At 52.9% G+C, this 21,053-nt stretch overlaps 2 protein-coding genes across 4 annotated transcripts; both read right to left on the reverse strand.

The window, feature by feature from the left end:
- Positions 1-4,727: 4,727 nt before the first annotated feature.
- On the reverse strand, positions 4,728-10,534 carry LOC134036647 (synaptogyrin-1-like). 2 transcript variants are annotated; one of them, XM_062481667.1, is made up of 4 exons: positions 10,022-10,534; positions 7,122-7,359; positions 6,578-6,723; positions 4,728-5,001 (listed from the first exon to the last, which is right to left on the reverse strand). In XM_062481667.1, exons 1-4 carry the CDS (start codon positions 10,121-10,123, stop codon positions 4,804-4,806), a joined length of 684 nt encoding a protein of 227 aa, XP_062337651.1. In that variant the 5' UTR covers positions 10,124-10,534; the 3' UTR covers positions 4,728-4,803. The 2 variants fall into 2 exon arrangements, with proteins under 2 accessions (XP_062337651.1, XP_062337658.1); XM_062481674.1 differs by lacking the exon at positions 4,728-5,001 and adding an exon at positions 5,271-6,193 and having other exon boundaries at positions 10,022-10,530.
- Positions 10,535-10,844: 310 nt separating this feature from the next.
- LOC134035950 (protein FAM171A2-like) lies at positions 10,845-21,005 on the reverse strand. 2 transcript variants are annotated; one of them, XM_062480540.1, is made up of 8 exons: positions 20,730-21,005; positions 18,476-18,700; positions 17,045-17,137; positions 15,783-15,941; positions 15,448-15,627; positions 13,337-13,450; positions 13,140-13,260; positions 10,845-12,957 (listed from the first exon to the last, which is right to left on the reverse strand). In XM_062480540.1, the coding sequence occupies exons 1-8, from the start codon at positions 20,824-20,826 to the stop codon at positions 11,928-11,930; spliced, it is 2,019 nt and encodes a 672-aa protein (XP_062336524.1). In that variant the 5' UTR covers positions 20,827-21,005; the 3' UTR covers positions 10,845-11,927. The 2 variants fall into 2 exon arrangements, with proteins under 2 accessions (XP_062336524.1, XP_062336514.1); XM_062480530.1 differs by having other exon boundaries at positions 13,337-13,453.
- Positions 21,006-21,053: the final 48 nt, after the last annotated feature.

Below are 21,053 nucleotides of genomic sequence, written 5' to 3' on the forward strand. Positions count from 1 at the left end.
GGGGGGGTAAACTTCTCCAGGGCAAGTATCGACCTCCCGACCTGTTGTTTTTACCTCTTTTGGGGGGGTCCAAGTCTTGATTGGGGGGGGGTCAAACCCCCCTGGAACATGCAGGGCAGCAGGCCCAGGGTTGAACACCCCTGGAACATGCAGGGCAGCAGGCCCAGGGTTGAACACCCCTGGAACATGCAGGGCAGCAGGCCCAGGGTTGAACACCCCTGGAACATGCAGGGCAGCAGGCCCAGGGTCGAACACCCCTGGAACATGCAGGGCAGCAGGCCCAGGGTCAAACCCCCCTGGAACATGCAGGGCAGCAGGCCCAGGGTTGAACACCCCTGGAACATGCAGGGCAGCAGGCCCAGGGTTGAACACCCCTGGAACATGCAGGGCAGCAGGCCCAGGGTTGAACACCCCTGGAACATGCAGGGCAGCAGGCCCAGGGTTGTACACCCCTGGAACATGCAGGGCAGCAGGCCCAGGGTTGAACACCCCTGGAACATGCAGGGCAGCAGGCCCAGGGTTGTACACCCCTGGAACATGCAGGGCAGCAGGCCCAGGGTTGAACACCCCTGGAACATGCAGGGCAGCAGGCCCAGGGTTGAACACCCCTGGAACATGCAGGGCAGCAGGCCCAGGGTTGAACACCCCTGGAACATGCAGGGCAGCAGGCCCAGGGTTGAACACCCCTGGAACATGCAGGGCAGCAGGCCCAGGGTTGAACACCCCTGGAACATGCAGGGCAGCAGGCCCAGGGTTGAACACCCCTGGAACATGCAGGGCAGCAGGCCCAGGGTTGAACACCCCTGGAACATGCAGGGCAGCAGGCCCAGGGTTGAACACCCCTGGAACATGCAGGGCAGCAGGCCCAGGGTTGAACACCCCTGGAACATGCAGGGCAGCAGGCCCAGGGTTGAACACCCCTGGAACATGCAGGGCAGCAGGCCCAGGGTTGAACACCCCTGGAACATGCAGGGCAGCAGGCCCAGGGTTGAACACCCCTGGAACATGCAGGGCAGCAGGCCCAGGGTTGAACACCCCTGGAACATGCAGGGCAGCAGGCCCAGGGTTGAACACCCCTGGAACATGCAGGGCAGCAGGCCCAGGGTTGAACACCCCTGGAACATGCAGGGCAGCAGGCCCAGGGTTGAACACCCCTGGAACATGCAGGGCAGCAGGCCCAGGGTTGAACACCCCTGGAACATGCAGGGCAGCAGGCCCAGGGTTGAACACCCCTGGAACATGCAGGGCAGCAGGCCCAGGGTTGAACACCCCTGGAACATGCAGGGCAGCAGGCCCAGGGTTGAACACCCCTGGAACATGCATGGCAGCAGGCCCAGGGTTGAACACCCCTGGTTTCTCGTAAATACAGACCGTTCCTTGACTGGCCACTTCCGACCCTTGAACTTCTGCTGTAGGTTTACAGTGTCTGTTAAAGCAAGAAATTGTAGATTAAAAAAAAGCATCTATAAGGGGGTCAGATGGCTGAGCGGTTAGGGAATCGGGCTGTTAATCAGAAGGTTGCACTGTGTCGTATCTCGTTTTTTTTGCCTCAATGCCCCATTCAGCACTTTCCATAGAAACTAACAGGGTTCAATTTCAACACAGCTTTTTTGCTTGAGCTACTTCATAACTGCTACCCTTCTTTTCTAAAACAATTGAACGAGCTGTTATCTAACCAACTGTCAAACTTTCTCTCTCAGAACAACCTGCTTGACCCCAAACAATCAGGCTTCAAGACTGGCCACTCCACAGAGACTGCCCTCCTGTCAGTCACCACTGCCCTCCAGTCTGCCAGAGCGGCTTCCAGGTCATCCGTCATCATTCTGCTGGACCTTTCTGCAGCGTTTGATACGGTTAACCATCAAATCCTGCTGGCCAGACTTTCTGAGATGGGCATCACTGGCACTGCACTTCAGTGGATCTCATCTACCTGTCGGGAAAATCCTACCAGGTCTCCTGGGGAGGCAAAGTGTCAGGCCCCCGCCAGCTCTCCACTGGTGTCCCACAGGGCTCCGTCCTTGGACCCCTCCTCTTCTCCCTGTACACCACCTCACTTGGACCGATCATCACCTCCCATGGCTTCTCGTACCACTGCTACGCTGATGACGCGCAGCTGTACCTGTTGTTCCCCCCCGACTGATCCGGGGATCTCTGCTAGGATCAAGGCCTGCGTCCCCGACATCTCCGCCTGGATGACCAAGCACCACATCCAGCTGAACTTTGCCAAAACAGAACTCATCATCCCGGCCAAACCACGATTTCTCAATCACCCTGGTATCGGCGACGGTGACCCCTACATCCTCTGCCAGGAACCTCGGGGTGACCATGGAGGACGAGCTCTCCCTCACAGCCCACTTTGCTGCGGTCTCCCGGTCATGTAGATTCACCCTCTACAACATCCGGAAGATCAGGAGATACCTGTCTGTGCATTCCACCCAGCCCGGCAAGGCACTTCACCCTACTTGTCTCGGGAGAATGTCCCTGTACTTACTGTAAGTCGCTCTGGATAAGAGCGTCTGCTAAATGACTAAATGTAAAAATCTATAAAGGGTTTGAAAATGTAAACCTTCGGTTACATTTGAACTTGGTTCATCTTTTGACTCCAAAGCCACGACTGAAAATCATTCCACAGACCCACAATTTATTTATCAACCGATTAATTTAATCACACACAATCACCACATTAAACACAACTACGGACCCGGTCTCTGTAGCGTCAGAGATGAACACATCCTCTCTGTAGCGTCAGAGATGAACACATCCTTGCACAGCTCTCTGTAGGCTGCCTTTGTTTAGCAGATGTAAAGCATGAAAATGAGGAGCGATCCTGATTCCGAGTTCTAACATCGTACAGATGAAGCGTCTAGGAGGGATGTTCCTTTAGAAGCACACAGAACACACACTGGTCACAGAACTCACACAGATGTCCTTTTATCTTCTGAGATTGTAGTTTTATCTAGAAATCAATATCATAAGTGTGTTCATAATATATTTGTTTATTCCACAAAATAAAAAAATATCTTGTTAAACTTATAGTACGCTCACAATTGCTAACAATTATAGTCTGGATAAAAGTTACCTTGAGGATCAAATGTACTCACATGAAAAAAAACAAGTCCACACACACACATATATACACACACACACACACACACACACACACACACACACACACAGGTATACACACACAACATTGGGAAACAAAGAGTAAGACCTTCAGCACTGTTTGGTCTGTAACAACCTGCTGGTATTGGCATGTTGGTTGCTGTGAGGCTCTGGAACAGCTCCCCCTGCTGGTCTGGTTGCCATAACAGCTAAGCAGCACAACAGGCTTCAGTACGCTAACCCAACTTCTCCTGAGTACTCCTCCTCTTCCCCATCTCTCCTCCTCCTCCTCTTCCCCATCTCTCCTCCTCCTCCTCTTCCCCATCTCTCCTCCTCCTCCTCCTCCTCCCCATCTCTCCTCCTCCTCCTCCCCATCTCTCCTCTTCCTCCTCCTCCTCCCCATCTCTCCTCTTCCTCTTCCTCTTCCCCATCTCTCCTCCTCCTCCTCTTCCCCATCTCTCCTCCTCCTCTTCCCCATCTCTCCTCCTCCTCCTCTTCCCCATCTCTCCTCCTCCTCCTCTTCCCCATCTCTCCTCCTCCTCCTCCCCATCTCTCCTCTTCCTCCTCCTCCTCCCCATCTCTCCTCTTCCTCTTCCTCTTCCCCATCTCTCCTCCTCCTCCTCTTCCCCATCTCTCCTCCTCCTCTTCCCCATCTCTCCTCCTCCTCTTCCCCATCTCTCCTCCTCCTCCTCCTCCTCTTCCCCATCTCTCCTCCTCCTCCTACTCGTCTTCCCCATCTCTCCTCCTCCTCCTCCTCCTCCTCCTCTTCCCCATCTCTCCTCCTCCTCCTCTTCCCCATCTCTCCTCCTCCTCCTCCCCCATCTCTCCTCCTCCTCCTCCCCATCTCTCCTCTTCCTCCTCCTCCTCCCCATCTCTCCTCTTCCTCTTCCTCTTCCCCATCTCTCCTCCTCCTCCTCTTCCCCATCTCTCCTCCTCCTCTTCCCCATCTCTCCTCCTCCTCTTCCCCATCTCTCCTCCTCCTCCTCCCCATCTCTCCTCTTCCTCCTCCTCCTCCCCATCTCTCCTCTTCCTCTTCCTCTTCCCCATCTCTCCTCTTCCTCTTCCTCTTCCCCATCTCTCCTCCTCCTCCTCTTCCCCATCTCTCCTCCTCCTCTTCCCCATCTCTCCTCCTCCTCTTCCCCATCTCTCCTCCTCCTCCTCTTCCCCATCTCTCCTCCTCCTCCTACTCGTCTTCCCCATCTCTCCTCCTCCTCCTCCTCCTACTCGTCTTCCCCATCTCTCCTCCTCCTCCTACTCGTCTTCCCCATCTCTCCTACTCTCCCCCATCTCTCCTCCTCCTCTTCCCCATCTCTCCTCCTCCTCCTCATCCTCTACCCCATCTCTCCTCCTCTCCCCCATCTCTCCTCCTCCTCTTCCCCATCTCTCCTCCTCCTCCTCCTCATCCTCTACCCCATCTCTCCTCCTCTTCCCCATCTCTCCTCCTCGTCTTCCCCATCTCTCCTCCTCCTCCTCATCCTCTACCCCATCTCTCCTCCTCCTCCTCCTCTTCCCCATCTCTCCTCCTCGTCTTCCCCATCTCTCCTCCTCCTCCTCCTCCTCCTCCTCCTCCTCCTCCTCCTCCTCCTCCTCTACCCCATCTCTCCTCCTCCTCTTCCCCATCTCTCCTCCTCGTCTTCCCCATCCCCCTCCCCTTCAGTACTCCTGTCCCTGTCCCTCCCCCTCCCATCCTCCCCCACCTCAGTACTCCTGTCCCTGGTACCCAGCGGAGGCGTCAAATGCCAGATCCCAGTTGGCGGGGGCCTCCATGTCTCCAGCGTAGGCGGGAAACTCAGATGCGGCGCCGGGGGCAGCGTTGGGGTCGGTGTAGTCCTGGGAGAACAGGGCCGAGTCAGCACCCAGCTTGTACTTCTGGAACCCCAGGAAGGCCTGGGCAGCCTGTGAGGCGAGGTGAGGGTGGTTAGGGTGAGGGGAGGAGGGGAGACGTGAGGGTGGTTAGGGTGAGGGGAGTTAGGGTGAGGGGAGGAGGGGAGGGGAGAGGGTGGTTAGGGTGAGGGAAGAAGGGGAGGGGAGTTAGGGTGAGGGGAGGAGGGGAGGGGAGAGGTGAGGGTGGTTAGGGTGAGGGGAGGAGGGGAGTTAGGGTGAGGCGGTGAGATGAGAGGAAGGAAAGAGGGGAGAATGAAAAAGGGGAGAGATGACCCAACAGGTAAAAGAAGGATGAACAGCTGCATTAGTACAACATTAGTACATTATATCAGTCATGGTGAGTTGCTGCACCTCACCTCGGACCAGTCTGAACTACTAGTGATTAGAAAAGGCTGTTAAAGATGCCTGCTTGTGAGAATACACCACCAGTGTTCACTTCAACATTTGAGAACCTTAAGAGAGGTTATGGAAATTTTACATGGGATTTCTAAGTGTGATGGTTGTTCTGTTTGTGTCTGCGTGGTAGAGTTACTCGGTAGCTACACCGTATGCATGGATAAATGCGTTTATTTGCATATACACATGAGTTGACCGAGCTGGGTTTGTGAAATACATACTTCTCCTGAGAGATTAACTGTCAAACATTGATTTGCAGAATTAAGCGCCACACCCCTAAACCCTCCCACCTCACTAACCCCTCCCACATCCCAAAAGCCTTGGGTTTCTAGTTCTAGACAACCAACTCCTCACTCTTGACCAGCGTGACCATCTAGACAGGGACACATGACACTGTACAAGAACAAAACACTTAATTAAGCTTGAAAAACAAAGATATTTTGCACACTAAAGGACATTTCGAGAACCTGAAACTGTATGAACGTAGCATTGCCCTTTGTTGAACAGTACAGAGAGCAGGTCCATGGAGTTCTCCAGTGAAAAGGCACTTCAGATGCAGATGTGCTGGCTGAACCCACTCAACATGTAACAACACATTCAGATGGTTTACAGCCTGGGCTGGAGAAGGGAGGGAGGATGGATGGAGGGAGAAGGGATGAGGGATGGATGGAGGGAGGATGGCTGGAGGGAGGGGGCCTCCTGCTGGTCACACTATAGGAGGGGCAGATGGGGGTGTGAACAGTTTGTTGTACTCCTCCTCGTATGACACCCGCTTTAGTCTCTCCAGAGACAGCAGGCACAGAGTTCCCTGGGGACAGACAGACAGGTCAGCACCCAGACAGACCGACCAGGAACTAGACAGACCAGGAACTAGACAGACCAGGAACTAGACAGACCAGGAACTAGACAGACCAGGAACTAGACAGACTGACTAGAACCAAGGGGGAGAGACAGGTTAGTTGTGGTGTTAGACAAAGGACAAGACAGAGAAACAGAGACAGAGAGACAAGCAGGCAGAGAGAGAGAGACACAGGAGAAAGTTAGAGTTTAGGGTTCAACCAAGATGACCCTGTTGAAGTTCAAGGGTTAAGGCAGTGACTATTCAGGGTTAAGGCAGTGAGGGAGGAGAGAGAGGAAGGTGGAAGGTGTAGCAGCAGGTGTAGCAGCAGGTGTGCAAGTGTAGTATACTGACCCAGGTGAAGATGGAGAAGAAGGAGAAGGTGATGGCAGCACGGGCTGCGTCTCCGCCCTCCTTGAGGGGGTTATCCTCTTCCTTGGCAACCTGCCACTGGTTCGCCAGGAAACAGAACCCCACAAACCAGACGAATGACCAGAAGGCTGAGAGAGAGAGAGGCAGAGAGAGAGAGAGAGAGGCAGAGAGAGAGAGAGAGAGGCAGAGAGAGAGAGAGAGGCAGAGAGAGAGAGAGAGGCAGAGAGAGAGAGAGAGGCAGAGAGAGAGAGAGAGAGAGAGAGAGAGAGAGAGAGAGAGAGGAGGGGGCGGGTGGGTGGGTGGGTGGGAGAAATAGAGAGATTGTGGGGAGAGAGGGGGGAGATGGGGAGGGAGAGAGGGGGAAAGAGAGATTGTGGGGAGAGAGGCAAGAGAAACAAAAAAGAAAGAGTTAAACAGAACAACAAAGACAAATACATTTTATTTTAAAATACTGTATGGAAAATGGAAAGGGACTTGTAGAGATTGAGCCCTTCTCTGAAGCAGGGTCAAGGGTCAGAGGTCGTACCTGACACCCCTATGTCGGCCAGCACGGCCTTCTTCCTGTCCTTGACGCTGCTGATCTGGGGGAAGTACACGTCCAGCGCCAGAAACGCCACGCAGCTGACGAAGGCTAGGGTTCCCATGGCGACGCCGTAGTTACAGGCATTCTGGTTGCGGTTGAAGATACAGAACTCCTCGATCTCGTCCGGCCGGTTCACGTAGCCCTCGTTAGCGATGCAGCCGAAGATGACGATGGAGAAGAGCTGAGGGGCGGCAGGGACACTACGTCAGCATTCTGACCTAGAACCTCCGTCATTCTAGAATCTCAGAGGAGATTCCGGATTCTGTTCTTGAGGATTCTGGGGACATTCTAGAACCGTGTTGTAGAGAGGGAAGAGACAGACGAGGCCACAGCCTCCGGTCCTCTCCCGTGTCTGGCTGGGGAGAGATAACCCTGCCTGTGTTGGAGGAGCTGATCAGCCCTGCCGGCTGGTGCTCTCACAGCCCTGCCTGCTGGTGCTCTCACAGCCCTGCCTGCTGGTGCTCTCACAGCCCTGCACAGCCCTGCCTGCTGGTGCTCTCACAGCCCTGCCTGCTGGTGCTCTCACAGCCCTGCCTGCTGGTGCTCTCACAGCCCTGCCTGCTGGTGCTCTCACAGCCCTGCCTGCTGGTGCTCTCACAGCCCTGCCGGCTGGTGCTCTCACAGCCCTGCACAGCCCTGCCTGCTGGTGCTCTCACAGCCCTGCCTGCTGGTGCTCTCACAGCCCTGCCTGCTGGTGCTCTCACAGCCCTGCCTGCTGGTGCTCTCACAGCCCTGCCTGCTGGTGCTCTCACAGCCCTGCCTGCTGGTGCTCTCACAGCCCTGCCGGCTGGTGCTCTCACAGCCCTGCCGGCTGGTGCTCTCACAGCCCTGCCTGCTGGTGCTCTCACAGCCCTGCACAGCCCTGCCTGCTGGTGCTCTCACAGCCCTGCCTGCTGGTGCTCTCACAGCCCTGCCTGCTGGTGCTCTCACAGCCCTGCACAGCCCTGCCTGCTGGTGCTCTCACAGCCCTGCCGGCTGGTGCTCTCACAGCCCTGCACAGCCCTGCCTGCTGGTGCTCTCACAGCCCTGCCGGCTGGTGCTCTCACAGCCCTGCCTGCTGGTGCTCTCACAGCCCTGCCTGCTGGTGCTCTCACAGCCCTGCACAGCCCTGCCTGCTGGTGCTCTCACAGCCCTGCACAGCCCTGCCTGCTGGTGCTCTCACAGCCCTGCCTGCTGGTGCTCTCACAGCCCTGCCTGCTGGTGCTCTCACAGCCCTGCCTGCTGGTGCTCTCACAGCCCTGCCTGCTGGTGCTCTCACAGCCCTGCCTGCTGGTGCTCTCACAGCCCTGCCTGCTGGTGCTCTCACAGCCCTGCCTGCTGGTGCTCTCACAGCCCTGCCTGCTGGTGCTCTCACAGCCCTGCTTACAGGCTCAGCATCACCTCCTCTCAGGAAACACACTGAGACAGACAGACAGGCAGGCATGTAGACAGACAGACAGGCATGTAGACAGACAGGAAGGCATGTAGACAGACAGACAGGTAGGCATGTAGTCAGACAGACAGGTAGGCATGTAGTCAGACAGACAGGCATGTAGACAGACAGGAAGGCATGTAGACAGACAGACAGGCAGGCATGTAGACAGACAGGTAGGCATGTAGTCAGACAGACAGGCATGTAGACAGGCAGGCAGGCAGGCAGACAGACATGCTGTGTGGTCTAGCTATGAAGCAGGCAGTGTGCAGGCCCCACGTGGTCCTGATCCTGTGATCAACAGCACTGGGGCTTTCATTCCCAACATTAAGCCACACCGGAATGTGTGTGTGTCTGTGTGTGTATGTGTATGTATGTGTGTGTGAGAGAGACAGAGTGAATGACTGGGAGGCTCGTGATCAAACGGGAAAACATTCTACACGCCTGCAGGCCAGCTACTTAATGAAGATATGAAAACTGTACAAGCTGGACATTTCCAGCTATTTGGACAATACAGTGTTATAATCCCTCTAGAAGACTAACCAGTGGCATGTTATGTTTAGCTTTGTAAGCATCGGTCTTCACTGGAGATCGACACCCCAGTACCACACACTATATTCGGGTTTCAAACCAGCTCCGCGACACAGAGAATCCTCGTACCGGAAAAGGCTTGTGACTCACAGGTAGACCGCCGTTATGAGCGGCTTGGGATTCAGGTGTGCGCAAGCGCGGTGTGATCGCAACACTCCAGTAGCGGCTAGCATCAGTCAGGGCTGTCCTAACGGCCTCTACTGCGCGCCAGTCCCCGCAACCTCCTCAGTCCATGCCCAATCTGAAAACCTAAGGGCTACGTGCTCGGCAAAATCGCTAATTAGACTCAAAGTTCGGTTGTCAAGCTAAGCGATTAGTGGAAACAAAATAAAATAAGAAAAAACAAAACGCTTCCTAAGCAACACCAAAGGTCGCGCTGCAACTCGAGACGATTAGCATCTTACACGCAGAAAATCCCTCCATGCACGAGAGGTGGTTCTAAAATTAGAACGGTTGATTTAACTGCACCCCAATGTCCGCTCCAGAAACAAGCAGACGTCTGCGGTTCAGCTGTAAAACCGATAGCCTACAATAAATCCGCGTGCAACGAAAAGCAACTGCTTGTTAATAGACAGGAGTAGTTGGGCACCGGGGAGGTCAAATCAGAGCTTAATTGGTCGACACGGCTCGGATCTGAGGGCGTCTAGACTCGGTTCATGATCAACGCTTTTTAATAGACAGTAACGCAAACCAATCCCTAATGCAAATACCACAGGCTGAATATGACGCTTATTTGTCCCGTTTTGGTAAGATTCCGAATCGAGCGGACAAGTGTAAAGCACGTGAGCGTGGTATCAATTTATCACACCGTAAATCTGAGGTTGAGGTTGGTTAATCTTACCCAGCACACCAGCCGGAGAATAGTCGGTGGTTGTCGGAAGAACGTTAAGGGGTCGAAAGCACCACCGGCCTTGCCTGCACCGTACGCCTGCATCCCGTCCATCCTCGACCGCTATGTCCCCCGCCTCCGAATTTATAACGGAGCCGGCTGAGAAGGACACGATCTTAGGCGGTGAATTGACCTTGGTTAAATAGCGGAACACCACGGAACTGGTTGAGAGACTAGGCTATATTGATTTCCTCGCCGGTCTCTCCCTCCCGCGTCTCACTGAGGCTATGCTCCTCTATTAGCCTAATGCAGGCAATGTTTGTTTCCTCGCGTTTCTTCTGATCACCGCTTCACATCTCAAGGATTGTGAGAAAAACCCGAACAACACTCGTTCACGTTAACGAGCGCGCTCCTACACTGTCAAACCATGACGCGCACTCCCGTCGCTCAAAGCAAACTGTCAGATAATCTCAAAACTTGAGGATATCCTTGTCTTCTGAAGTTGGACAAAAAACGCTAATTTGTCGACAGAATAAAACAATTTCCAGAATAATAGATACATACTAAATGAAACAAAAAGAATGCATGTTCCGTTCACGTGCATAAGGAATCTCAAAGCAGGAATGTCGGGTCTCGGTTTATAAATCGGATCAGCTGCTTTACTCCATCTGGCGTCGCGAGGATGCAGCGTGTAACGGAGGATGTGGAAACGTGGAAATATTCTCCATACACTTGTATAAATATTGATAGCTAAACATAAGGGTTGTTTTTACAAACGTTTGATAGTAACATTCGTTAAACTATAACTCTACATATAAAACATTACAGATTTTGGCGAAATACTTTTATTGAAAGATTGCAACAACAAAGATTGTTTAACTGATTCTGGTGTAAAAACTGAAAAGAGTAGTTCTAAGTAGGCCTACATAGGCTAATTGTTTCCAATGGCCACTTTGATTTGATTGTTGTTTAACGAATCACTCCCTCCTCTCCTGTTAGGGGACTACATGCTACAGCTGATTGGTTCCCCAATGTATAACTCCCACCGATTGGTTATTCCTTTGCATTAGCCCAGCTGATTGGGTGATTACGTGTTCCTTTGTTAAGCGCAAACAGTTCAGGTCAAATCTGTAAAGGATTCACAGGTATAAAAACTGCATCAATCTAACAACTAGTCTCCTCACAGCAAAACAATGGTCATGTTTGGATCAACGCTGCCATCTTGTGGTAAATGAAGGCATAACTGGAGCCCCGTGCAGGGATCAGGGAGAGGGGTGTAAGGATCAAACACACACAAACTCTTCAGCTACTTTGCTAGATGGATGCAGAAAATAATCTCTTTCTAAAGCAGGTTACATTTCATCCCACGAGTCATGTGATTTGAGTGTTTCCTGTTCCTGTATCGTTCTCTCCCCCAAAACATCTTAAATCTTGAAAATGAAGAACTATCAGTGTGTCAAGTGAAACCCGGCATTAGAGATACTTGTCACATCTACATACTAAGTTGCAAGTCTAATGGCGTGTTTCCCTGGTTAGTAATGCAAGCTATGCATGGCAGGTCCATGGTGCGGGTTGGCAGAGGCTCAGGAGGAGAGAGTTCGCCTGGGTTTCATCCAGAGCTGCAGGTGAGTGTGGTCAGGTCAGGGTTATAGATTCATCTTTCTGTGGTCAGGTCAGGGTTATAGATTCATCTTTCTGTGGTCAGGTCAGGGTTATAGATTCATCTTTCTGTGGTCAAGTGTTAAATCTAGGATGGTATTGTCATATTAGGGCTACAGCTAGGTCATTCTGTGGTCATATTAGGGTTGTAGCTGGGTGTTACAGTGGTCAAGTTAGGGTCGTAGCTGGGTGTGACAGTGGTCAAGTTAGAGTTGTATCTTAGGTCCTTCTGGGGTCCGGCTAGAGGCGGTCTGGGGTCCTATTTGAACACCATTAACGGTCTTTCCTCTCGCTTCTGCCACGGGCTCTTCCTGTCTCCCTCCTCCTCACGGCCCTCCTCTGGGCTGGTAGAGGGGAGGCTGTCCCTAAGGCTGGCGTCCCTGCTGCGGCCGGGCCGAGGGAAGGTCCCTGAGCGGCCCTGGGGGTCAGGGGTCACAGAGCCTTCATGCAGGGCTTGTCTGCTGGACGCCTCATCCGAGGAGATCTGCGGCGGCTGGCTGTGGATCCTTCCGGCGTCGCCCTTCTTCCTCTCTCCTCTGGCCCCTGGTCCAGCCCTCGCCCCGGCCCCTGGTCCAGCCCTCGCCCCAATCCCGGCCCCCAACTCAATGAAGGAGTGGCGCACCAGCGAGTTGGACTGCCCGTCCAGAGAGACGAACCAGGCCTGTGGGTGGGGCTTGATGCCCAGCTCCAGTAGCTGGCTCTCCGTGAGGCCCTGCAGCTCCTCGCTCACCTGGGCCATGGCCGAGTCGTTGAACAGCACCGGGATCCGGACCGGCGCCGCACCCTCCGCCCTCTGGGCCTGGCTCTGCTCCCCCTGGCTGGGCCTGGCCCTGGGCAGGGTCAGGCTTCCCTGGTTCCCCAGACCCTGCTCCCCCGCCCCCAGGCCAGCCAGGCCGGGCAGCTCTGAGCTCAGGTTCATGTAGTGGGCCGGGATGACCAGCGTGGGCACCAGGCTGCTGTACATGCTCTCCCTCATCTGCTCCAGGGAGTGGCAGAACACCAGCTGCCCGGGCTGGGTGGAGGCCAGGGCGGGGGCAGAGTAGTCCGGGGGCCTGCTGGGGTCGGGCCCTGCCTGGGAGGGGTGGGCGTTGGGGGGTGGGGGGCCGGGGACAGGGGGGTAGAGTCCCTGGCTGTCCTTGGCGGGGTGGGGGTTGTCGCGGTAACGGTGCGAGGGCGGGTCGAGGTGGGCGGTGCTGATGAGGGGGAGGTGGGAGGTGGAGGTGCACTGGTCCCGCTGGCAGCTGCTCGCTCGCTTGCGGCGCGGTCGCCGTGGTTTCAGGCACCTCCTCCTGAACGAGGAACACACCCAGACAAGAGAGGTCAAGCTTAGGGTTGGGGTCAGGGGTCACTCATCCATAAAGGTTAGGGGTTGGTATGAAAGGGTTGGGGTCAGGTGTGGGATAAGGGCCTGTCGGAGAGGGTTGGGGTCCAGAGGAACCAGGGGTCAGAGGTCATGGTCAGGGGGGCTCACCTGCAGTAGTAGAGCAGTAGGCAGAGCAGCACCAGCACCAGCAGGGCCATGGAGCCCAGGATGGAGAGCAGGAAGATGGTGTTGTAGGAGCTGAGGTCTCCCAGTCCTCCAGCCGTCACCGCTGACACACACAAACACACATGATATAGCTGCCTGTGTTGTTATCATGTTGTGTTGTTATGGTGTTGTGATGTTACCTGTGCTGGAGGGGAAGCCAGCCAGCCAGTATCCCAGCTGAGGAGCTACAAAGCTCCAGATCAGCTGATTCCCCTCCTTCCTGATGGAGCCACTCCCACTGCGTATCCACAGGCCTGCTGGCAGAGGAGACAGCACCAGCCTGCTGTTACTGCTGGTCTCACTGCTGGTCTCACTGCTGTTACTGCTGGTCTCACTGCTGGTCTCACAGCTGGTCTCACTGCTGATGTTACTGCTGGTCTCACTGCTGGTCTCACTGCTGTTACTGCTGGTCTCACTGCTGGTCTCACTGCTGGTCTCACTGCTGGTCTCACTGCTGTTACTGCTGGTCTCACTGCTGGTCTCACTGCTGTTACTGCTGGTCTCACTGCTGTTACTGCTGGTCTCACTGCTGGTCTCACTGCTGGTCTCACTGCTGATGTTACTGCTGGTCTCACTGCTGTTACTGCTGATGTTACTGCTGGTCTCACTGCTGGTCTCACTGCTGATGTTACTGCTGGTCTCACTGCTGGTCTCACTGCTGGTCTCACTGCTGGTCTCACTGCTGATCTCACTGCTGATGTTACTGCTGGTCTCACTGCTGGTCTCACTGCTGGTCTCACTGCTGATGTTACTGCTGGTCTCACTGCTGTTACTGCTGGTCTCACTGCTGCTCTCACTGCTGGTCTCACTGCTGGTCTCACTGCTGTTACTGCTGGTCTCACTGCTGGTCTCACTGCTGATGTTACTGCTGGTCTCACTGCTGGTCTCACTGCTGGTCTCACTGCTGATGTTACTGCTGGTCTCACTGCTGGTCTCACTGCTGGTCTCACTGCTGTTACTGCTGGTCTCACTGCTGGTCTCACTGCTGGTCTCACTGCTGGTCTCACTGCTGTTACTGCTGGTCTCACTGCTGGTCTCACTGCTGGTCTCACTGCTGTTACTGCTGGTCTCATTGCTGGTCTCACTGCTGTTACTGCTGGTCTCACTGCTGGTCTCACTGCTGATGTTACTGCTGGTCTCACTGCTGGTCTCACTGCTGGTCTCACTGCTGTTACTGCTGGTCTCACTGCTGGTCTCACTGCTGATGTTACTGCTGGTCTCACTGCTGTTACTGCTGATGTTACTGCTGGTCTCACTGCTGGTCTCACTGCTGATGTTACTGCTGGTCTCACTGCTGGTCTCACTGCTGGTCTCACTGCTGGTCTCACTGCTGATGTTACTGCTGGTCTCACTGCTGGTCTCACTGCTGGTCTCACTGCTGGTCTCACTGCTGATGTTACTGCTGGTCTCACTGCTGTTACTGCTGGTCTCACTGCTGGTCTCACTGCTGTTACTGCTGGTCTCACTGCTGGTCTCACTGCTGATGTTACTGCTGGTCTCACTGCTGGTCTCACTGCTGGTCTCACTGCTGATGTTACTGCTGGTCTCACTGCTGGTCTCACTGCTGGTCTCACTGCTGATGTTACTGCTGGTCTCACTGCTGGTCTCACTGCTGGTCTCACTGCTGGTCTCACTGCTGGTCTCACTACTGTTACTGCTGGTCTCACTGCTGGTCTCACTGCCGGTACTGAAAGACTGCTGGTCTGACTTGGTTGCTGTAATGTGGGATGTTGCCCAGTAGGGGGCATCACTGAGGCAGGTCTGTGTGAAGCTCTGAAGGGCTCGTAGAAACATTTATATAAGTACAAATACATAAATATATAATACAAAATATATATATATACATATTTGAAATCAACACCGGACAAAAAGGGTCTAGATTATTGGTGGACAACTTTAATGTTCCTGTTCAGCTATAAATCGTTTTTTCTTCAAGCTGGGGACCAACTACCCTCCTTGACTAGCTGAGTGCAAGGTCTCAGACATAGACAAAACACTTCCTTTCATTCAACACATAAAGGAGAGGGGGAGGATGGAGGGGAGGGTGTCAGAGGAGGTGGGAGAGAGAGAGGGGAGAAGGAGATGGGGAAGGAGAGAGAGAGAGAGAGAGAGAGAGAGAGAGAGAGAGAGAGAGAGGGGGAGAAGGAGATGGTAAGGAGGGAGAGGGGGAGAGTGAGAGCAAAGCAGGACAGAGAGAGAAAATAATGTTGCATAACAGTTATTTTTGCCAAGTGGTGGTCAGTGTCCTGACCTGTAGTGTCGTGCAGCGTCCACAGAGGGGCGCTGGTGGCAGAGCTGAGGGCTGAGTCGGAGGGCAGGGGCACCGACACGTGGACCGGCTGCCTCACCTGCAGCCTGGAACCGTTCCTCAGGGACAGGCTGATACTGACCGCCGCTAACGCAGTCAACTCCACCCAGCTGCTGTTAGAGCCTGGATGAGGTGGGGAGGGGAAGGGTTAGGGTCTAATCCCTCTACCTCACCCACCCTCCCCCCCCCCCACACGCACACACCTACCAACCTCCCCGCCACCATCCTCACCCACTCCCCTCCTTCCCCCCCCTCCCCCTCCCCTCCTACCCCCTCACCGGTGTGGTTGAGCTGCAGCCCCAGGGGGTAGGGGAACGCCCCCAGCTGGCCCTGGGTCTGGGGGGCGGTCAGGCAGGCGCTCAGTTCAGTCCTGGAGGAGTTAAGGTTGGGGGGCAGGGCCCTCCACTGGAGCTGCACCCATGCCTGCCTCCGCCCTCCTGGGAGGAGGGCAGAGCGGAGCAAGAGGACAGAGAGGGGAGGGGGAGGAGAAGAGGTGGGGATGAGAAGAGTTGGTTAGTCAGAGGTAACTCAAAAGGTTAAGACAGCTATAAAAGTGTGAATCTTTCCAGTCTTCCAGGAAACAGTGTGAGATGCTGGGTCACTGTAGGGTTACAGGTTAGAGCAGTAGGCCCCCTCCCTCCCTCCCTCCTCCCGCTCTGGTTGCCAGGGAGATGAGAGCTCTAAGAGGAGGAGTCTGATCTGCTCTGACAGTCTGGCCTGGATGGAATGGTTCTATCTCCCTCTCTCTCTCTCTCTCCTGCTCTCTCTCTCTCCCGCTCTCCCTCCCACTCTCCTTCTGTCTGTTCATCTTTATCCCTTGTCCATCTACACATCTCTCTCTCTCTCTCCCTCCCGCTCTCTCTCCCTCATCATTCCTCCCACTCTCCTCCTGTCCCTATATCTCTATCTATCCATCTCAGTCTCTCTCTCTCCCTTTGCTTTCTCTCTCTCTCCATGTCGATCCATCCCTACTCCTCTCTCTCTCCACTCATGCATGGAAAATGTCTCCATCTCCACCCACACCTTGTCATTTCTGTATGTATTTATAGTCCCTCCATCTCTCTCTATTCTCGTACTACATGCTTCATCTCTGCCTCATCTTCCTTCACCATCTCTCCTCCCTCCATCTTCACTTTCACCCCTTCTGACTCCATATCTTAACTGTTGACTGTGTAATAACTGTGTAATATCATCATCATTATATGACATGAAATAACTGTTACATCAGATTCTATAACTGTATAAATGACTGTGGAACAACAGGTACATCAGACTCTGACTGTGTAATAACTATATTAGTGTAATAACTATAATAAGTGTGTAATAAGTGTACTGTGAACAGTGTAATAACAGTGTAATAACAGTGTATAATAACAGTGTAACCAGTGTATAATAAGTGTAATAAGTGTATAATAACAGTGTAATAACAGTGTATAATAACGGTGTAATAACAGTGTAATCAGTGTATAATAACAGTGTAATCAGTGTATAATAACAGTATAATAACAGTGTAATAACAGCAGTGTGTTTGCCGGCCCACCTGGAGCTCCCAGCAGCACTTGCAGCATGTCCTCGTAGACCATGAGGGTGGCAGTTCTCTCTGGAAGCATGTAGAGGCTGACTGATGCATACACTAGGGGGGAGAGGTGGGTGGAGGAGAGGGGGGAGAGTTTGGAGGAGGAGAGGGGAAGAGAGACAGGAGAGAGGGGGGAAAGAGGGGTGTGTGTGTAGAGAGAGGAAGGGGAAAGAGGGGTGTGGGTGTAGAGAGAGGAAGGGGAAAGAGGGGTGTGTGTGTAGAGAGAGGAAGGGGAAAGAGGGGTGTGGGTGTAGAGAGAGGAAGGGGAAAGAGGGGTGTGTGTGTAGAGAGAGGAAGGGGAAAGAGGGGTGTGGGTGTAGAGAGAGGAAGGGGAAAGAGGGGTGTGGGTGTAGAGAGAGGAAGGGGAAAGAGGGGTGTGTGTGTAGAGAGAGGAAGGGGAAAGAGGGGTGTGGGTGTAGAGAGAGGAAGGGGAAAGGGAGAAGGAGAGGGCGAGTGATAAAGAGAAATAGAGTGATCAGAGTTGTGGTCGCAGTACGTAGCATGTAGAGTGATGCTGCTGTGATGATGTACCTGCCAAGGAACATCACAACGTGCTCATGTGCTCACATGGTGCCACGCTGAACCAGTCAGAGCAGAGAGCCACGGTAGGAAATATACCGTGTAGACTGCAGCGCAGCACACGGGTTGTCGTGACAACGGAGTGATGAGACAAGCACTGTGTGTGGGTGGTGGCAAAGACGCCTTGATGAGAAGAGAAGGAAGGGAGGGGTAACTGGAGGGGAGGATAGTGAGCACTGGAGAGATAACTGGAGGAGAGGATAGTGAACACTGGAGAGATAACTGGAGGAGAGGATAGTGAACACTGGAGAGATAACTGGAGGAGAGGATAGTGAACACTGGAGAGATAACTGGAGGAGAGGATAGTGAACACCATGGTGGGAGAGATAACTGGAGGAGAGGATAGTGAACACAATGGTGGGAGAGATAACTGGAGGAGAGGATAGTGAACACTATGGAGAGATAACTGGAGGAGAGGATAGTGAACACCATGGTGGGAGAGATAACTGGAGGAGAGGATAGTGAACACTGGAGAGATAACTGGAGGAGAGGATAGTGAACACTGGAGAGATAACTGGAGGAGAGGATAGTGAACACCATGGTGGGAGAGATAACTGGAGGAGAGGATAGTGAACACAATGGTGGGAGAGATAACTGGAGGAGGATAGTGAACACTATGGAGAGATAACTGGAGGAGAGGATAGTGAACACCATGGTGGGAGAGATAACTGGAGGAGAGGATAGTGAACACTGGAGAGATAACTGGAGGAGAGGATAGTGAACACTGGAGAGATAACTGGAGGAGAGGATAGTGAACACCATGGTGGGAGAGATAACAATTCTCTCCTAACCCAGGAGATCAAAAGTCAAACTTACAGGGGATGCGGCTGGCGTGCCAGGGGGCGGAGTTGGTGACAAAACCCTGTTTGGTCGCCATGACGATAACCCAGGTCCCTGGACGGTAGGGGAAGGTAACTGTGACGACACCATCGTTGCCGGCAGTTCCGGAGGCGAGGGAGGAGACGTTCCCAGAGACAAGGGCTGCAGCCCCGGACAGCGGAGAGAGGTCGCTGTTGTCAAACACCTGCACTCGGAGCGTCACTGCGGGGAACACAGAGGAGTCAGGGGAACGGCTAGCGGTTAGCCTGCCTGCACATCCACTGGAGTATCCAAGAGGTGGCAGCAACCCCCCAGTAAAAAAGATTTGCCACACCCCCAATGTGCCCATGCAACATGTAGGCCTATATTTCCTTTTGTATTTTAGTACTTTTTATTCAAGTATATTTTTATTATTGGCATTATTTAAACACTGTTATAATAATTGATGGCATCGGGTCACACTGTCCCCCCACGCCCCCCTACAACTACTTCCTGCCACCCCAGGTGAAAATGTCTAGATCCGCACATCCTAACACTGAAAGCCGTAAAACTTCACTTATGTGCAGTAGGCTCCCAATATGCATGATAGCTGACACACGTATCCTGAGTTCGTCTGGTGCGAACTTTGTCGAAGTCTCCCTGGGCCTCGAGGGTAGCTGAACTCCCCAAATCTTTTTTGAAATCGGTTTCACTTTAACATAGGGTGACCAGACGTCCTCTTTTACCCGGACATGTCCTCTTTTCGAGACCCAAAAAATGCGTCCGGCAGGGATTCCCAAATTGTCCGGGATTTTGCCTCGTCGGATATCTGTGTTTCTCTGGGTCTTTCACAAACTATTACGCCCTTATAAGTTTTGGAAAGGGTATCTCCCTTACGTTGCACCTTCTTGCGCAAGCTCTGACTGTAGAGAGAACTGTCATTTTGATCAGATAGTGCGGCATGTAATACACGACCAGCACCCCCCCCCCCCTCCTCTTTTTCACAAACTCAAATCTGGTCACCCTACTTTCACATCTTAACGGTTCTCTCACACGCCCCACGGTAGGCCTAATGAAAACACGGACACCCAGCTGTTCTCGCGCTATAATGGACAACTTCGCCGTCATACTTCCCTCTGTATTTACTTCTTTTGTTGAGTTGAGGACATCCTGGACTTTGTAATGAAATCACAAATGTCAAGGACCTTATAGTCATCTACTAAACTGAGTTATAGATGCATGAGATTAATAAAATGTTGTAATATGCCTATACGTTTTCCTTATAGCCTAATGTTATTTTACCCACGGATACGTTTGTTACGTAAAATGAACATTAAAAAACCGTGTTTCAGTAAAATATTAATGTAAGATGCTGTAGAAAAGTTAGTCAAAAGTCCACAGTTTTCACTATACAAAGTTGAACAGTTTATCCTGTTGATTTGATCAACATTCCATACCAAGAGTTTATGGTACCATAATAACACCTAAATGTCTAAAACGAATTTTATTCAGATATTGTAGCCAATCAATGTATTCTTAAATACCGGGATACTTCACATTTACTATAGGGCCTACAATGTGGACAGCAGTACCATCTAGGCTATTGTAATTTGTTACTAATTTCCAGTCGTTCGACAGCATATAGGCTAACGACGCAATCCATGATTAAAGCTATCCTAACTCAAATATATCCACCAAGGACGACAGAAGCATCGCGTGTTTGCTATAACAGCAAGGTTAGCATTTGTCGGTCGACCGGGGTGTCGGTCCGGCCGCTCTGCAGACACCGTGCAGGAATGTCTGCACTGTGGGGATCGGCTGACGACACGGGACACAACTTTCAGCTGCGCCGGCATCTCGTCATCGGTGTGACAGCGCAGTCCGCATATCAAGACAGGATTAATATAACGGATTCTGATGTAGCTTTCACAAACACACTCATACAAACAAACACAACCTGCAACCACTACACTCTCTGAAGTCCTATACGATGAAGGTTCAGCCTTCTCACTAGCTCTTTTGTCTCTCGACTGTTTGAGCTAGCCCCCGAGTGCCATGAATGTAAAGTAGCCCCGACAAACTAGTATCCGTTCGAAAGCATAAACGCGTCGATTACATAACAGACTCGTATGAAATTTCTTCCCATGTCAACGTTAGACGGACGACACGACAGCGCCCAGTCATAACACTAACGTTATGCGTTTTAAATGTTACCTTCACTCCTTCACCGTTTCCTTCCTCCTGTATGACACTTTCCCTCCCAAGAACTCACCAAGAGACTCGCTGTCCGGAATAGAATTAGAGAATCCTTCCCAAAGACAGGATAGGAGAGAGAGGAGCAGAGGGCTGTAGATCCGTGGCGCACGCATTCTTACAGCTACATCCCCGACGCTAGTGAGGACATTTTTTCATGTTAGTTACCAGGCTAGAACTGATTTCTCCTCCCGGGTCTCACGGCTTGGCTTCGGATGCCAACTCACTTCCCCTCCCCGCGCTCTTCCAAACTCCCAGATCCATTGTCTTCGGTTGCAGGGAAGATCGCGATGTGTCCTTCCGTGATCGCCCCCTACCGGAAGTGAAGTGAACCGACTCTTGT

Source organism: Osmerus eperlanus, chromosome 2, assembly GCF_963692335.1.
Source record: "Osmerus eperlanus chromosome 2, fOsmEpe2.1, whole genome shotgun sequence".
In the NCBI taxonomy this organism is placed as follows: Eukaryota; Metazoa; Chordata; class Actinopteri; order Osmeriformes; family Osmeridae; genus Osmerus; species Osmerus eperlanus.

Excerpts from the sequence above, each read along its gene's own strand:
- LOC134036647 (XM_062481667.1), bottom strand. The coding sequence starts at position 10,123 with ATGGACGGGATGCAGGCGTACGGTGCAGGCAAGGCCGGTGGTGCTTTC. Across the intron at positions 7,360-10,021 it reads TTCTCCGGCTGGTGTGCTGG|CTCTTCTCCATCGTCATCTT; the intron begins GTAAGATTAACC and ends GCCGCCCCTCAG. Across the intron at positions 5,002-6,577 it reads TCTTCTCCATCTTCACCTGG|GCTGCCCAGGCCTTCCTGGG; the intron begins GTCAGTATACTA and ends CTCGCCTCACAG.
- LOC134035950 (XM_062480530.1), bottom strand. The coding sequence starts at position 20,826 with ATGCGTGCGCCACGGATCTACAGCCCTCTGCTCCTCTCTCTCCTATCC. Across the intron at positions 18,701-20,729 it reads TCCGGACAGCGAGTCTCTTG|TGACGCTCCGAGTGCAGGTG; the intron begins GTGAGTTCTTGG and ends TGTTCCCCGCAG. Across the intron at positions 12,958-13,139 it reads CTACTGCTCTACTACTGCAG|GAGGAGGTGCCTGAAACCAC; the intron begins GTGAGCCCCCCT and ends TTCCTCGTTCAG.